The sequence below is a fragment of the Eurosta solidaginis genome, chromosome 4, assembly GCF_040869045.1.
Source record: "Eurosta solidaginis isolate ZX-2024a chromosome 4, ASM4086904v1, whole genome shotgun sequence".
NCBI lineage: Eukaryota > Metazoa > Arthropoda > Insecta > Diptera > Tephritidae > Eurosta > Eurosta solidaginis.
Window position 1 is genome coordinate 131,136,883 of NC_090322.1, and position 19,271 is coordinate 131,156,153.

General features: G+C 39.6%; 2 protein-coding genes across 3 annotated transcripts in view; both read left to right on the forward strand.

The window, feature by feature from the left end:
- Window positions 1–18,547, forward strand: part of LOC137250339 (XK-related protein 6-like) — a 29,460-nt gene extending 10,913 nt beyond the window's left edge. For both annotated transcript variants that reach the window (XM_067782960.1, XM_067782959.1), the window contains 4 exons: window positions 6,249–6,323; window positions 6,391–6,521; window positions 17,755–17,907; window positions 17,970–18,547. In XM_067782960.1, the coding sequence (XP_067639061.1) occupies window positions 6,249–6,323; window positions 6,391–6,521; window positions 17,755–17,907; window positions 17,970–18,415 (805 nt within the window). In that variant the 3' untranslated portion in view covers window positions 18,416–18,547. The remainder of the gene's footprint in view (window positions 1–6,248; window positions 6,324–6,390; window positions 6,522–17,754; window positions 17,908–17,969) is intronic.
- The window catches only part of LOC137248677 (uncharacterized), a 278,289-nt gene that overhangs the window by 39,030 nt on the left and 219,988 nt on the right, over window positions 1–19,271 (forward strand). The gene's annotated exons all lie outside the window — the stretch shown is intronic.

The following is a 19,271-nucleotide window of genomic DNA, read 5'->3' on the forward strand; positions in this document are numbered from 1 at the left end:
TCTCCCTGATCTCTCCAGTTTTTTCGCCTCGCGAAACCTGGCATTGTCACCGACTAAATCTTCCGCGAGCTTATTTACAACATGGACGCCCCAAATGTCGACCATATTGAACATCCACGTCGATGGCACTACGCTACCGACTGTCCTACACCCCAAAATCTTGGGTGTGACGTTTGATCAGGATCTACATTTTGGTGCGCACGCAACCGCAATTGTTCCAAGAATTCAGAGCCGTAATAAAATCCTCAAATCCCTTGCTGGCAGTACCTGGGGAAAAGATAAAGAAACGCTCTTGACCATATACAAAGCAATCAGCCAGCCGATTACGTGCTACGCGTCACCCATATGGTCGCCAAGCCTAAAAACCACCCACTGGAAGAAACTACAGGCCTGCCAAAATACTGCTCTCAGAATCGCCACGGGCTGTCTTCTTATGTCCCCAGAACACCATCTGCATAATGAGGCGAGAATACTCCCCATCAGGGAGAGAAATGAGATGCTGACCAAACAGTTTCTGTTGAATACCCAGAAACCTGGGCATCCCAACAGACATCTGATTGACGAACCAGCACCGCCTAGGGGCCTAAGGAGTCATCTCCGTAAGCATTTTGAGGAAATACGGCACCTGAGAACCCAGCCGTATGAAGCGGAAAAACACAAGCAGGTCCTTGGTGAACTCCATAGACAGGCGTCGGACCTTTATGTCGGGAATTGCCCGGTGAATCCAGTACTTGAAGAAAAATATCCAGAACTCGCAGAAGAGGAACGCATACTCCCCAGGGAAACGCGTGTCACTCTTGCTCAACTTCGTTCTGGATACTGTAACAGGTTAAACTCTTACCTATCCAGAATCAACCCCGACATACAAAATGTATGCCCTGCTTGCAATGTGTCCCCACATGACACCAACCATCTCTTTAATTGTAATGTGGAACCAACGCCTCTAACACCCCTTTCCTTATGGTCCACCCCTGTTGAAACGGCAAGTTTCCTTGGACTCCCGTTAGAGGATATTGATGGCAATTTGTGATCGGTCGCGGCTATTAGGTGGGGCGAGCATTGCTACAACAACAACAACAACAACAGCGGGTAATAATGCAGTTTTTCTTCAGATATGGGAATTTTCTTACTGTTTATTTTAAAATAAAGATATAACAGAACAATAAACATAAACACACAAGTGCCATTGTACAAAAAACGTTATTACAAGAAAAAAGGGCATGGTTATTAACAAAATTTTCCAACTTTTACTAGAAATAGCTTATTACCTGCATTTACGCACTTTTACAAAATCTTGTATATAAAAGAAGGCGATTTAACCGATTTAGTCATTTTTTACTGAAAGCATTTCCTGTTAAACACCAAATTTTTCGTAGAGTTATGGCCCCAGAAACGTTGGGAAATGCATTGTAAGGAAGGGACAGTGCCACGCCCATTTTTTCAAAATTTGAATTTTTTCCCATTTCTTGTTATAATGACACAAAATACGATTGGTACATAATTATTTTTCGCTAAGATTTAACTTAATATTTTTGCCTACGACCCTTTTTAAAGTCATTTATATAAAAGTGGGCGTGGTCCTTAACCAATCTTATCCATTTTTACTAGAAATATTTCCTGCTATAAAGAAAATATGTGTACCCAATTTTGTTACGATATGTAAATTTTCCTTCGAGTTATGGTTCCCGAAACATTGGAAATTGATTAGACAAAAAAGGGGCATTTAAAACAATTTTAGTGTTTTCCGATTTAATGTTGTAGTTCAATTTAGAAAGTAAAATTCTATTGATACAGAGCTCTTTTTCGCTAAGATATAGCTTATTTTATTCGTCCACGACTCTTTTAAAAATCTTTTATATAAAAGTGGGCGTGGTCTTTAACCGATCTTCTCCATTTTTTCTAGAAATGCTATAGGAAAAATTTTTGTACCCAATTTTATTACGATCCGTTAATTTTTCTTCGAGTTATGGCTCCCGAAACGAAATTTTGATACATGAAAGTCTATATCTATCTCGATTCCTTTATACCTGTACAACCAACCGTTGTCCAATCAAAGTTATAATACCTTGTGTACAACTACAGCTTGGTATAAAAACAATCCAATGCAATTTTGCGATTGGATTTATAAAATTTGTTGTATTGTACCACTTACACTAAAATATATTGTACGTGAGTTGCAACATTTTGAAAATAACTGTTTAATTAAGTATTTTAAAAAATCACTTCACTTTATGGAAATTCTATTTTAGGTAGTATCAGTACTATTCCCGAAATCTCTACATATAACAATAAAATTTTGTGTGTGTGTTCCCTATGTATTTCCTACACTTCAATCATCACCAAATTTTGGCTATAGGTTCCTTCGATCAAGACGAAGGTTTTTCATATTTCAGAACTAAGAATTTTAAATTTAAATTTTTTTTCAACTTCGATTGTTTTTTTTTCTTCGGACTTTTGAAAATATCTTTTTTCCAAGCCAAATTGCAAAGAATTTTCAAAATTACAATAGAACTGATTTATACCACTTTAGAGAAACCCCGTATGACCGGTTATATGTATGTATGAAATTGCGTTCTGTTTCCAACAGAAGGCGTTACACTAACAAGATTTTTCCATGTTTGATTTTTTTTCTCAATAAGAAGAAGAATCTGCTATAAATATGTAAGAGTGTGTTTCAAGTATTTCTTATTTGACTTTTATTTATGTCAAATCGTTCAATAACAAGCGATCGAACAGTTTCTAACTGATAAAAAATCATTTCCGTCGAGAAAAATTTAAAATAACATTCGTTTATCTTTGCACCGAACGAAAAAACCAAAAATGTTGTGTACCCAATTGCATTACAATAAGATACAATAATAAAATTTCACCAAATATGCGTACATAATTCAATTCAATTTACAGAACAATAAACTAAATTATCAACAAATAAAACAGGAACAAGTGTTCTGGGTATAATGTCCACAGAAAAGATCGCGAGAGCGGAAATGGAGGCGATCTCGCGTTTATCATACACCACTCAGTGCAATATCATATATTCGATCCTGACATCGAACGCAGGGACAGTGTCTTAGAACGTCAAGGCTTATCTGTCCGGTCAGGCGATGCAAACCTAGAAATCATCAACATCTACATCCCTCCTGCCACCTGTTGCCCCAGTGGATACCCCCCTAATATCAGCGCCTTACTTACTGGCAACAATCGCATTATCTTAGGCGATTTCAATGCCCATCACGATCTATGGCATTCAAACTTGCGGGTGGACAGTAGGGGTGAGATGTTGGCGGATAAAATAGAAGAAACGACATTCTGCACAATAAACGCAGACGCCCCCACACGTATGGTAGGAAGCTGTCACAGTTCGCCGGATATTTCAATCGTGTGCGCAGAACTCGTAAACTGCGTCAACTGGCAGCCGATGGTTATCATTGGCATCCGACCACCTATTCTTATTTCGCTCGAGCGTTCCGCTGACTTCATCGTCACAGAAAAACGCACTTCCATTAACTTTAAAAAAGGAAATTGGGACGAATACAAATCCTTTACAGACAACCGCTTTGCTGCCCTCCCTATCCCAACTGATGCCCGCCAAGGGGAGCGTGCTTTCCGCAAGGTCATTGCATCCTCCTCGGCTCGTTTCATTCTCATACCCGAAAAATGGAAAATGGCCAAAGTGGTCCCGCTACTAAAGCCTGGGAAACCAGTTAACATAGGAGAGTCATATCGCCCGATATCTCTCCTATCGCCAGTAGCCAAGACGCTTGAAGAAACGCTCAATACCACATACAAAGCAATTGGCCAGCTGATTGCATGCTACGCGTCCCCTATATGGTCGCCAAGCTTAAAAATTACCCACCGGAATAAGCTACAGGCCTGCCAAAATACTGCGTTCAGAACCGCCACGCGCTGTCTTCTTATGTGCCTAGAACACCAGCTACATAATGAGGCGAGAAATGAGATGCTAACCAAACAGTTTCTGTTAATTACCCAAAAACCTGGGCATCCCAACAGACATCTGATTGATGAGCCAACACCGCCTAGGGACTTAAGGAGTCATCTGCGTAAGCATTATGAGGAAATACGGCACCTGAGAACTCAGCCGTATGAAGCAAAAAAACACAACCAGGTTCTTGGAGAACTCCACAAACAGGCGTCCGACCTTTATGCCAGGAATTGTCCGGTGAATCAAGTACTCAAAAAACAGTACCCAAAACTTGCGGAAGAGGAACGCATACTCCCCAGGGAAACGCGAGTCACTCTGGCTCAACTTCGATCTGGATACTGTAACATGTCAAACTCTTACATATCCGGAATGTAATGTGGAACCAACGCCTCTAACACCCCTTTCATTATGGTCCACCCCTGTTGAAACAGCAAGTTTCCTTGGACTTCCGTTAGACGATATTGATGACACTTTGTGATCGGTCGCAGCTATTAGGTGGGGCGAAGCATTGCTACAACAACAACAACAACAATGAACCTAGGGTAACCCTGGAATGTGTTTGTATGGCATGGGTATCAAATGGAAGGCATTAAAGAGTATTTTAGAAGGGAGTGGGCCAAAGTTCTATAGGTGGACACGTTTTCGAGATATCGCCATAAAGGCGGACCAGAGGTGACTCTAGAATGTGTTTGTACGATATGGGTATCAAATGAAAGGTATTAATTAGGGGTTTAAAAGGGAGTGGCCCTTAGTTGTATATGTGAAGGCGTTTTCGAGATATCGACCAAAATGTGGACCAGGGTGACCCAGAACATTATCTGTCGGGTACCACTAATTTATATATATATGTAATACCACAAACAGTATTCCTGCCATGATTCCACGGGCTTTCGATTTCGCACTGCAGAACTTTTTCATTTTCTTCTGCTTAATATGGTAGGTGTCACACCCATTTTACAAAGTTTTTTCCAAAGTTATATTTTGCGTCAAAAAACCAATCCAATCACCATGTTTCATCCCTTTTTTCATATTTGATATAGATTTTTGGCATTTCTTTCATTTTTCGAAATTTTCAATATCGAAAATGTGTGCGTGGTTATAGTCGGATTTCGCCCATTTTTAATACCAAGAAAAAGTGAGCTCAGATAAGTACGTGAACTAAGTTTAGTAAAGATATATCGATTTTTGCTCAAGTTATCGTGTTAATGGCCGAACGGAAGGACGGAGGTCGACTGTGTATAAAAACTGGGCGTGGCTTCAACCGATTTCGCCCATTTTCACAGAAAACAGTTATCGTCATGGAACCTATTCCTATACCAAATTTAAATTTCAATAAATGTTTGTTCGACTTATGGCATTAAAAGTATTCTAGACGAATTAAATGAAAAAGAGCGGAGCCACGCCCATTTTGAAATTTTCTTTTATTTTTGTATTTTGTTGCACCATATCATTACTGGAGTTGAATGTTAACATAATTTACTTATATACTGTAAAGATATTCAATTTTTTGTTAAAATTTTACTTTTAAAATTATTCTTTTTAAAAAGTGGGCGTCTTCATTATCCGATTTTGCTAGTTTTTATTTAACACACATATAGTAATAGGAGTACCGTTCCTGCCAAATTTCATCATATCTTCAACGACTGCCAAATTACAGCTTGCAAAACTTTGAAATTACCTTCTTTTAAAAGTGGGCGGTGCCACGCCCATTATCCAAAATTTTACTAATTTTCTATTCTGCGTCATAAAGTCAACCCACCTACCAAGTTTCATCGCTTTATCCGTGCTTAGTAATGAATTATCGCAGTTTTTCGGTTTATCGAAAAAGTGGGCGTGGTTATAGTCCGATTTCGTTCATTTTAAATAGCGATCTGAGATGAGTGGCCAGGAACGCACATATCAAATTTCATCAAGATACCTCAAAATTTACTCAAGTTACCGTGTTTACGGACGGACGGACGGACGGACATGGCTAAATGAATTTCTTTTTTCACCCAGATCATTTTGATATATATAAGTCTATATCTATATCTATTAGTTTATGCCATTACAGGGTACCGTTATGCGAACAAAATTAATATACTCTGTGAGTTCTGCTCAGCTGAGTATAATGATAACGCAACATACATTCGGTATCGCGCGTCACAACGTACGCCGGGTAAAGCTAGTTAAAATATATCGGTAATATTTTTAAAGGACTTTTATTGCATACAAATTTTATAAATCTGATGCGATAACAACCATTTTCTTGATGCATTTTAATGTAAGCATGTATTCATATAAATGGGTTTTCTATTTTCACTAGGTATTGGAATTCGCTTATTTATTCTGTCAAATGTAAACATTCTGAGTTACAAAGCGACCGAGAACAGCAACTAGAGTTAGTATATGAACAATTTTAGCAGTGAAATAAACTTTCTAATATACCCGAATATCAATATTTACAGATATTATAGACTAACAATCAGAGAAGAAAGCGATGTTGCATTGATTCGGTTGATCGAATGTTTTATGGAAACAGCACCACAAAAAATCCTTCTAATGTCTATAATGTTGATGCAGCAAAATCAAATTACAGGTAAAAACAAAACACTTACTTACTCAACCAATTAAACGGTTATGGCCGTCTAACAAGGCGCGCTAGTCGCCTCTTCGTTGTGTTAACTGGCGCCAATTGGTCACATTAGGGGAATTAAAATCGTTGTCCACCTGGTCCTTCCAGATTCCATAGGCGGATTCTGATAAAAATACTCTCTTAGCCAGAGCATCATCTTTCATACGCACAACATGGCATAGCCAACCGACGAGGATAAATCTGTTCGATGGTAGATTTACTAGGTCTGAGGCCGTACAGATAAGGCCCAATCAGCTGATTAACGGTGGGCTTCAATCTTTCGCACAATACGCTTCACATACCCTTACATGCGACATTAAGAAGGCTGATTTCGCGATAGTTGGCGCAGTTTGCAGGATCCCCTTATTGTGGACTAGGCAAAGACCATTTAGATTCCACTCGTCAGGCAAAGCAGCTGATGCATGCGCCTTACCAACTCCTCGCCGCCGTATTTGGAAAGCTCCGCAGGTAATCCAGCAGCGGCCTTGTTGTTTTTTAATCTGGTTATTGCTATTCTGACTTCGTCATATTTGGGTTGGGGGACATTTATTACTTCATCATCGATTGAGGGATAGGGCTCATCATCCCTGGGCGGTGCATGCGTTTGCCTCGGACTTAAAACCATCCCTCTGTCGCCGAAAGTTTTGGTACAATTTGCGGGCATTATTGCATGGATTGGAATCTAAGTGCTCTTTGCCCAGTTGACAAGAACCAACCAACTATCGCGGAATCAGCCTTCTTAATATCGCACATAAGGTCCTGTCAAGTGTATTGTCCGAAAGATTGAAGCCCATCGTGAATCGGCTGATTGGACCTTATCAGTGCGGCTTCAGGCCTGGTAAATCTACTATCGACCAGATTTTCACAATGTGCCTAATCTTCGAAAAAAAACCAGCGGAAAAAGAAGCGACACACATCACCTCTACGTCTATTTTAAACCGCCTTCGACATCACGAGGCAGTCGGTTCTATGTACCGGAGCGACTCGGGATTTTTCCCGACCAAGGACTGTCATTTCAGTGTAACCCCATTTAATTTGTTGTGTCCCTCCCACAAATTGTCATCCTCACAGCAGCTCCTTGCAGCGGGAGTGCGCCATACTCTCCTGCTCCGGGAAGGTATCGAACCCAATCCGGGTCCGTCTCCTTACCCCGGTCCTGAGAAATGGTTTTGCTGCGTTTGCCGAAAAAGAATCATTTTAGGACGGTCATACTCTTGTCAGTGTGTCACGTGCAAGAGATGGTTGCATCGGACAGGTTGTTCTGGGCTAGATCCCAAAACCAGACGTCCTTGTAACTTTATAACTTTTATAAATCTTTTGTGGCTCCTTGGTGTTCACGACCAAGGGCGTCCCGTAGTCTACGCCTCAGCCTCACCGGGTACCCCAATGCTTACCCACGGCCACAACATCAATTCCGTCCTAGCCTTTTACAACCCAGGCGTAGTAACCCGTCACTTACCCCGAGAGTGACGACGTCTCCCCTGCTGCACTTCAGAATTCTGCAGTTAAACTGTAATTGATTAACTGGTAAGATCACGGAGATAGTCGATTTCATTAAGCGGCACAACATCCGCATTGCTGCGATTCAAGAGACTAAACACACAGCAAGATCTGCTCTGCAGACCTGTTCTGGGTATAATGTCCACAGAAAAGATCGCTAGAGCGGAAATGGAGGCAGTCTGGCGTTTGTCATACACCACTCAGTGCAATATCATATATTTGATCCCAACATCGGCCGCAGGGACAATGTCCTAGAGCGTCACGGCTTATCTGTCCGGTGAGGCGATGTAAACCTAGAAATCATCAGCATCTACATCCCTTCTGCCACCTGCTGCCCCAGTGGATACCGGCCTAATATCAGAGCAGGCGATAGTTGCATTATCTTATACGATATTAATGCCCATACCGATCTATGGCATTCTAACCTGCAGGCGCACAGAAGGGGTGAGATGTTGGCGGATCAAATAGAAGAAACGACGTTCTGCACAATAAACACTCGTATGGTAGGAAGCTGTCACAGTCCGCCAGATCTGTTCATCGTGAGCGCAGGTAAACTGCGTCAAGTGGCAGCCTATGGTAACATTGGCATCTGACCACCTACCTATACTTATTTCGCTCGGGCGAACCGCCGACATAATCGTCACCGAAAACCGCACTTTCATAAGCTTTAAGAAAGGAAATCCTTTACAGACAATCGCTTTGCTGTCCTCCCTATCCCGACTGATGCTCGCCAACGGGAACGTGCTTTCTGCAAGATCATTGAATCCGCCTCGGCTCGCCCTACTCCCGAAATTCGGCCTTATTTGACGGCTAAGGCCGCAAATTTAGAGAGAACATGACCTTATAAGACAGCTCGATCCCGGTGAACCCCAAATAAGAGATATAAACCAACGCATCAGATTACTTGTGGATGAACACAAGCGGGCGAAATTTGAGAAGCATTTAAAGAATTGGCGGCCACCGTGGTGTGATGGTAGCGTGCTCCGCCTATCACACCGTATGCCCTGGGTTCAACTCCCGGGCAAAGCAAAATTTTAGAAATGAGGTTTTTCAATTAGAAGAAAATTTGTCTAAGCGGGGTCGCCCCTCGGCAGTGACTGACAAGCGCTCCGAGTGTATTTCTGCCGTTAAAAGCTCTCAGTGAAAACTCATCTGTCTTGCAGATGCCGTTCGGAGTCGGCATAAAACATGTAGGTCCCGTCCGGCCAATTTGTAGGGAAAATCAAGAGGAGCACGACGCAAATTGGAAGAGAAGCTCGGCCTTAGATCTCTTCGGAGGTTATCGCGCCTTACATTTATTTATTTTTTTTAAAGAATTGTAACCTCTCTGCCGTTGTGGGTAAGCTTGGACCACCGTAATGTCCCTATTGAATCCGTCTGAAAACAATGACAAAATCTTCATCGCCTTTGGCGATAAAGTGCTGTCGGATGCGAAAAAATTCGCGAGCGCTTTTTGCCCACAATATATAATGAAATCTACGGTTGACAAAGTTAGACGGCGGGCCAACAGACTCGCACATAAACGTAAATACAGCGCGCCCCCAATTACCATCACCGCCAAAGAGGCTGACGATGCCATCGGTCATGATAAACCATCTAAAGCAGTGAGCCCAGACTGCATAGCCATGCCGATGCTTAAAAGACTGGGGAGGAGGGTTTCAAATATTTAGCACATGTCTTCAACCTGTCTCTTTCCACCTTTGTCATCCCCGAAAAATGGAAAATGGCCAAGGTGATCCCGCTACTAACGCCTGGGAAACCACCTAGCATAGGAGATTCTTATCGTCCAATATTTCTCCTATCGTCAGTAGCCAATACACTTAAAGCCATTCTGCTTCCCTACTTTAAAGCAAATTTGCAACTAGTCAATCATCAGCATGGCTTCCGAAAATTACATAGCACAACCACCGCGCTAAATGCCATTAGTACTCAGATAAATTGCGGTTTAAATCAAACCCCCCACCATAGGTCAGTACTCGTTGCGTTAGATCTGTCAAAAGCTTTTGATTACTGCAAGACGTGGAAGGGTCTCTCCTTCCCCCAAGTCTCAAACGGTGGACCGCAAATTATCTGTCTGGTCGGCAAGCATCGGTGCAATTCAGGAACGCAACATCTAAACCAAGAAGAATTAAACAAGGGGTGCCACATGGTGGTGTCCTATCTCCACTTTTCTTTATCTTCTACATATCAAACCAACCTTCACCACCAGAAGGAGTCAATATCGTTTCCTACGCCGATGACTGCACAATAATGGCCACAGCCCAGGGGCACAGATCGATGAGCTTTGTAACAAAATAAACAGCTATCTTCCTGATCTATCCAGTTTATTCGCCTCGTGAAACCTGACATTGTCACCGGCTACATCATCGGCGACCTTATTTACAACATGGACGTCCCAAATGTGGACCATTTTGAACATCCACGTTAATGGCACCACGCTACCGACTGTCTTACACCCGAAAATCTTGGGTGTGACGTTCGATCAGGATCTACATTATGGTAAGCACGCAGCCGCCATTGTACCGAAAATCCAGAGCCGCAATAAAATCCTCAAATCTCTTGCTGGCAGTACCATCATTAGCAAGAGCTAATTATCAGAGGAGGAAAGCACTCCCCCTAGAGAAACGCGCGTCACGCTAGCTCAACTTCGATCTATGTACTGTAACAGGTTAAACTCTTACCTATACAGAATCAACTCCGACATAAAAACATATATTCTGCTTGCAATGTGTCCCCACAAGACACCAACCATCTATTTAACTGTATTGTGGAACCAACACCTCTAACACCCCTCTCATTATGGTCCACCCCTGTTGAAACAACAAGTTTCCTTGCACGCACATACACAGCCACGCTCACCTGATAAAATGCTTGTTCTTGTTCGTTTTTTTTTGTGGATGCTATTTAGCACTGTTGTACTTCTTAGGTCCAAGAAAAGTGTAGTAGCTGCTAACGAAAGCTTCGTAAAATTTTGATTGTAAAATTACAAAGAAATATTCTTATTTACTTTCAAACGAGCACTTAATTATATCTCTCTTTAAAATCCATATGTTTTGGACAATTTTAGTTAACAAATTGTGATATTTTATTACCGGAGACGATTGCTAAAACACGACCAAAACCGTCGGGGAGGTATTAATAGACGCGTTTTTGCCTCGCTCCCAATAATTCGAATACTTTTTCGCCTTTGGACTATTAATAACAGGCCAAAACGCGTCTATTCATTTCTCTTTCCACATTTTTGGGCGGGTTATAGCAGTCGACCTCGGTTTCAAACTGTTGTTCGCGGAGAACTTTTGAACGGGTAGAAAAACTTAGCACCCGTGTTTGTATTCTTAATACTAGAATAACTACGCGTCCTCAGATACCCCAATTCAAGACTTTTGTATAATCTTTCCACGACAGCAACCCCGGTAGTTTTGACACTTCGTTCATTATCAAATGCATGCTCCACGCAGGTTCCACTGAGTTCCACAATAGTTTGACACTGGCCGAAGTGTCAAACTGCAGTGTGGTGTTAGAAACATAAAGGAATTGTTTCTTTCTCATACATATCATACTTGTAAACCTGTACTATGTCCCGTTAGAGGATATTGATGACAATTTGTGATTGGTCGGACCTATTGGATGGGGCGAAGCACTGCTACAACAACAACGACAATCTACTCATAATGCATACGATTGAGTAAAACGCATGTATTGGAATAACTGCTTATTTGACGCGCGAATGAAGTGAAGAGAGCGCGAATAATTATTTCACCAGCTGCCGACCACTATCTTAGGTGTATGTGAAACAATCTCTTCGCTGTTAGCGTCGCCGTTTGCATATATGTGTGGCTGCTTGCTTGGAAGTTCACATGAACATACATATTTGTGGTTGCTTACTTGCACTTGTCAAAGATTTTTGAAAGAATAAGATGGTGCATGAACGAAAAATAGTGTGAAGCAACCTTCACAAAACTCTAGTAGGTCACATTCACCACTCACCACAGCAGAATTTCTTAAACTACCACTGTCTGTATTTATTATTTAACAATTATTTCTACATTTTTTATTCAGCTAATCTGTTCAGAATTTTAATATTCACTCTCCAAAAGGCCAATCAGTGTATTTTGTGTGCTTAAATTATGTTAAAACTTTTGTGTGGTGGAAGTGACCTACTAGAATTTTGTGAAGCTCCGCTGCTTTCCACTGAAGTTCGCGCATGTAACATCTTATTCTTTCAAAAATCTTACTAGAAGCACAGTAACGCATCGAAATTGCTAAAATTCGCAACAATAGTCATGGTTTTTTTTTTACAAGTTTATACGTTTATATTTGCGCCTAAAAAAACGCTTATCCTCGCTTATATAATGCTTGGGAGACCCATCTAGCGGCAGTGGTTACATAACTAGCTACAGAACAGGGTGTACCTAAAATCGGAGACACAAACCTCTGGTGGCCATAATGTATAACATATAGCTGATATATAGATGGTTCTACAATTATATACTAATAATAAGAATTGCATCTTTTGGCTATTGGACTCTAACAAACAGGAGGCGAGGAGAGATACCAACAAATTACCGCTGAACTTAAACGACATGAAATGACTTATACCACTTTCAAAATAAAGGGCTCATTTAGGAATTTCATTCTTTATAAAAGGAATACCTAGGTCGTTGTGGATAGATTCATTGGTGACAAACTTAGGGGCATTAACAAGGTATCGTAAAGTTTGAGATTGATAACGTTGCAGGATCTCCACATTGGAGTTGCTAGCAGTTCCCCAAAGGTGGATTCCGTATGTCCAAATCGGCTTCAGAATAGCTTTGTAGAGACGCATTTTGTTTTCTAGACTAAGTTGAGAGTTACGACAAAGCAGCCAGTACATCCGTTTTGTTCTAATTTTCAGTTGTTGTTGCTTAGCCTGAATGTGACTTTTCCACGTAAGGCGTCGATCAAGATGCATCCCTCGAAGAGATATACGCCGCCGATTTTGGTCGTTTTTCGCACGCCGCCGCCGAATGTCAAAAATGTCGGCGCGGCGGCGGTGGCGGCGGCGTCCGGCGCGTTACTATATTTTCTACTGTTGTTGTTGTTGTTGTAGCGATAAGGTTGCTCCCCGAAGGCTTTGGGGAGTGTTATCGATGTGATGGTCCTTTGCCGGATACAAATCCGGTACGCTCCGGTACCATAGCACCATTAAGGTGCTAGCCCGACCATCTCGGGAACGATTTATGTGGCCACATTAAACCTTCAGGCCATTCCCTCCTTCCCTACCCCCAAGTTCCATGAGGAGCTTGGGGTCGCCAGAGCCTCGTCTGTTAGTGAAACAGGATTCGCCGCGGATAGGTGAGGTTGACAATTGGGTTTGGAGAAGCTATATATTGCGCTGGCAACCTAAAAGGTTGCGCTACACAGCCCTTTTAATCTGGTATTTTAGTCGCCTCTTACGACAGGCATACCTACCGCGGGTATATTCTGATCCCCTAACCCGCTGGGGTATATATTTTCTACTCGTTTAAGATTGTTTAGGCCATGTATTGTCATGTCGAAAGTTGGTCGGATATGGTCGAAAGTGGAATCAACGGATGCGCATCACTGCCAGTTATAAGAAACTAATTGCGTAATTTAACTCTTTCTAACTGTTCAAAAGTTATTTAAAAAAAACAGGCGTTTTCGATGCCAGTATTTCGAATCATCCAATTCACCAGGTTATTAAAACAAAACACTAAAAGAAAAGTTATATAATAAATTTATGTGCTCACTTTGCATATTTTTTCAAAAAATTAACAATGAACAATAAATTCAAATAAAATGACCCAAGGCGAACATGTTTTCAAATTGTCCTCAAGTTATTAAAAAAAAGCAAAATACCCCAAAAAATGCCGATTTTTAAAAAATTTTATATTGCTATTGGCTGAAAGAATAAGCGAAATCAGTGATGCAAAATCCTTTAGTAGGTTCTAGGGGCATAAACACTCCTTTGAAATGATTCTTACCTCATACTTAAGTTGAGGATATTTCGGTCATTTACTTCAATAGTGTCATAACTCAAAAAACACAATTTTCCAGTACAGCCATTCAAAGATTTTAACTGCCATATGTTGCGCATATAAAGGCATAGTACCTGGGCGACCGAGCTTTGCTTTCGTTGTGCTGGCAAGGTTTCTTTTTTTTCGAATAGGTGGCAACCTTAAATGGCAACCATACTCAGAAATGTCCCTATTGTAATGCGGAGTGAAATCCCTTTCGTTTGATACCCATATCGGCATATCTCATGCAATTTTTTTTAAATTTCGAATAGGTGGCAACCCTAAATGGCAACCCTACTCAGAAATGTCCCTATTGTAATGCGGAGTGAAATACCTTTCGTTTGATACCCATATCGGCATATCTCATGCAATTTTTTTTTAATTTCGAATAGGTGGCAACCCTAAATGGCAAGTCTACTCAGAAATGTCCCTATTGTAATGCGGAGTGAAATCCCTTTCGTTTGATACCCATATCGGCATATCTCATGCAATTTTTTTTAAATTTCGAATAGGTGGCAACCCTAAATGGCAACCCTACTCAGAAATGTCCCTATTGTAATGCGGAGTGAAATCCCTTTCGTTTGATACCCATATCGGCATATCTCATGCAATTTTTTTTAAATTTCGAATAGGTGGCAACCCTAAATGGCAACCCTACTCAGAAATGTCCCTATTGTAATGCGGAGTGAAATACCTTTCGTTTGATACCCATATAGGCATATCTCATGCAATTTTTTTTTTATTTCGAATAGGTGACAACCTTAAATGACAACCCTACTCAAAAATGTCCCTATTGTAATGCGGAGTGAAATACCTTTCGTTTGATACCCATATCGGCATATCTCATGCAATTTTTTTTTAATTTCGAATAGGTGGCAACCCTAAATGGCAAGTCTACTCAAAAATGTCCCTATTGTAATGCGGAGTGAAATACCTTTCGTTTGATACCCATATCGGCATATCTTATACAATTTTTTTTAATTTGGAATAGGTGGCAACCCCAAATGGCAACCCTACTCAAAAATATCCCTAATGTAATGCGTAGTGAAAAACCTTTCGTTTGATACCCATATCGGCATATCTTATGCAATTTTTTTTAATTTCGAATAGGTGGCATCCCCAAATGGCAACCCTACTCAAAAATATCCCCATTGTAATGCGGAGTGAAATACCTTTCGTTTGATACCCATATCGGCATATCTCATGCAATTTTTTTTTTTAATTCGAATAGGTGGCAATCTTGTGAAACATTCTGAGTGGCAACACCTAGGTAGAAAGTCTTAGAAGGTGATACATTATCTTTGTGCAAAATTTCATTTAAATCGTTTGAGCCGTTCCCGAGATCGTTCGGCTATACAAACAAATAAGAATTGCTCATTTAAAGTTATAAGATAAGATTTTCATTTTTTTAGCACGTGGTAAATTTTTAACGGCTCAATAAGATTTTTTTATACAACATAGATCATGATATTGGGTACGTTTATATGTTATTAGCTCAAAAGTCATTTGTTTTTTTTTTTTTTTTTGAGTTATGACAGTATTGAAGTAAATGTACGTATGAGAAGGGGGAAAACCCACTTGGGATTACATTCAAACATCTTTTGTTTATTTGCGAAACTATACAATAGCGTCTGAAATGTTAATTTTGATTTTCACACTTCATCCTTGAACACGCAAGTCTCCCGGTTTAACATTTCCTAAAGTTGGCGGCCCTATCCAAAACTAGTCCTTTGGAGTAAATCACATTGATCATAGCCTATCACCTACACGTTACGGCTCCTTTAAAAAATGTGAATACGTAGGCACATATATTTACCAGGTGAGGCTTTGTTCTTCGCAAGAACACTCAAAGTGGTGAAGCAAAAGCTTTTTCAAGACAGTCGCACAAATGACCGGGTGTTCTACTAGCCTAACGTAGGGGATAGATAGATTGTTGTGAGGATATGCACTGCGACCTATTGGTCTATTGTGCCTAACGTAGGGAATAGTCAAACTAGTCTGAAAATTGAAGGCGGTCATCCATAATGAGCTGTTATATCATAAGGTCGCAAAGGGAGCGTGTCATTGTTCTGTATTACAAAATTCTGGGTGACAAAATTCTGTAAATTGCAAAAAAATTCTGCTTGAACAAAATTCTGATTTTTAAAATTCTGCTTTCTAAAATTCTGCATGTTTAATTCTGGAAGTAAAAATTCCGGAATCATGGCATGGCGTAGCCGGTGTTGGATCGGCTAAGGGTTATTTTTTTAAAGTGCAACCGATGGCCGCCTACGCAGAAGGGTATACTACGCAGATGGACATCATCGTGGCGGTAGCCACGGTTATACCACACACCCGGACTTGGCATGGCGTAGCCCAGGGTTATTTTTTATAAGCGCGGCCGAAGGCCGCCTATGCAGAAAGGTGTTCTACGCAGAATTACTGTGCATGGCGCACTTTTTCAAAATAATTAAATGACCTCTTTAACATTGTTAACATTATATTTTAATACAGAATTTTGTAATATAGAATTTTATAGTACAGAATTTTGAAAGCAGAATTTTAGAAAGCAGAATTTTGTTCATACATAATTTCGACACCAACCCGGTCGGAAACGAAGCCCATTAAATTCAATGTATCGAACACAAACGTCTGCAAAATGTGGTCCACATTAAAAAAATTTTTTCCACGGTCTTTGTAAAATTTAAAATATGTAGATGCGCCAAGGATTATACGAGATTCATCCATGAGTTACGCAATGATATCGACTTAGACCGCTTATGATTTCCAGACAGGCATCCTTGGCCGAATAGTTACTCCCTAACGTTTCAAGGCGTTTTTTTTTTTTTTTTTTGTAGCTCGGAAGTATAACGCGACTAAAGCGACTGGTGGTCGGGATTGCTACTGTTCGCACGTCGGGAGGTATTGCTCCTAGAAACAGCCGAAAAAACTGAAGGCGCTCTTTGGCATTGATGGTAATCGTTAAAACTGCGCCACGAGAGTCATGACTCATGACTATTAATAGATAATTGATAGCAACCGTAAGTCGCCTTTGTGCGTGACCAGCATGTAGCTACAAATGATTTAAAGAAATCGTGCCGACGACGGGTATTAGAGTTAGCCCATAACATCTCCTTCGGTGAAACTACGCTGCAAAAGTGTGACCATTTTAAGTATTTCTCCTTCTCCCCGCAAGGAGCTACTCCCGAAATTTTCTGAACGATACGGGAGATTTTGAGGCAAAAACCGCGGATCTTTCCGAAATGGCCGAAACGTCGATTTCTTTAAATACATATAAACAAAACCTTTCCAAATATAATTTTTTTTATATGTTTGTATGTTTAATGGTGTGTTAAATTTTACTTAATATTTTTTAAGAATTAATGAGCTTAACACCGGTAAATAATAATGGTTATTCAATTATTATTTTGGTTTTATTGGGTAATACTGAAAAGAAGGAAACATTTACCGGCATATTGCGATGGTACCATTTCGAAAACTGCCACGTCATCATCGTCAGGCAATTTCGTAATGTTTTTATTTATTTCAACAGCTTTCCCCGGTGAAGCTTACCGGTGTTAAGCTCATTAATTCTCATCCGCAAGTTAATGATACTGTTCCAGATCGTCAAACATACCATTGACGTCAGCAGTATGACTACATATTACTTTCATCTATTATATTATATTTAACACTTTCAGGAACTCAAATATGGAGTGTGCTGTTATATTTAATAAATGTACCATGGACTTTGGGCAGCTATAATCGTTGCATACGTGCCGCACAAGCGAATAAAAACAAATTGAGCTATTGGTATATGGCACCACATCTATGTTGGCATTTTTGCATATCAGGTTAATAAATAAGAAAAAAAAACTATGAATGTAAAAATATAAATATTTTTTTATAATCCTAGTTTCCCGAACTCTATGCATTACATTCGTAGCTATGCTGTTTCCCATATGGATGATTGTTGCCTGCGTTTTACATGCAATCATAATGGGATTTGTTACATTTATAGTGGAACGTCCACATTTCTCTAATATTGCATTTCATAATTTTCTCTTTAGCATAGCATTAGGTTTTGTTTATCTTTTTATCTACATTCCAGTCAAAGAAGCACCTACAAGATACAAATATGCCATATATTATATAAGTTGTTCGTTGGAGAATATTATTTGTGTTTTATTGTTTATAGGATATGCGCCAGTAAGTCTTAAACAATCGACTGCACTTTTCTATATACTTTGTTCATTAGCGATAAGTTTTTATTATGTAGGCATTTTGTGTATGTGTATTTACTATAGACATTTCCACCCAAATGTGAAAGCAAGAAGGAATATAAATACTAATACTAACTAAAATTGTATTTTTATAATCATATAAGTTAAATCTTATTCTACTTTTGTTGTTTATATAGTATATAAGTACCACAAATGTTACGGATATTATTAAAACAAATATACATTAGTAACGCTGAAAATGCATTTAACTTCAAAAAACATCTTTTCAAGAAGTGTTTCATTATAACTACACCTTTTCCAGTTTAAGTTCAGAAATTTACAATTCAAGTTCAGAAAATTGCAACTCAAGTTCAGAAAATTACAACTCAAGTTCAGAATTTCCAATTTGAATTCAGAAATTTACAATTCGAGTTCTGATTTTCCAATTCAAGTTCAGAAAATTACAATACAAGTTCAGAAATTCCAATTCAAATTCAGAAATTTACAATGCAAATTCAGAAAATTACAATTCAAGTTCAGAATTTTCATTTCAAGTTTAGAAAATTACAATTCAAGTTCAGAAAATTACAGTTCAAGTTCAGAAATTACAGTTCGAATTCAGAAATTTATAAGTAGGGTGTTAATTTTCAAAAGTTATTTTAATTAATTAATTTTATACTTATATGTTACTTGCGAAAGTGTTGATGCTTCGTTGACCATGTTGCCAAAATGGTGGCTTGGGTATAGTACACCTTTTCCAGTTTAAGTTCAGAAATTTACAATTCAAGTTCAGAAAATTGCAATTCAAGTTAAGAAAATTACAATTCAAGTTCAGAATTTCCAATTTAATTTCAGAAATTTACAATTCAAGTTCAGAAATTTACAATTAAACTTCAGATTTTCCAATTCAAGTTCAGAAAATTACAATTCAAGTTCAGAAATTCCAATTAAAATTCAGAAAACTACAATTCAAGTTAAGAAAATTAAAATTCAAG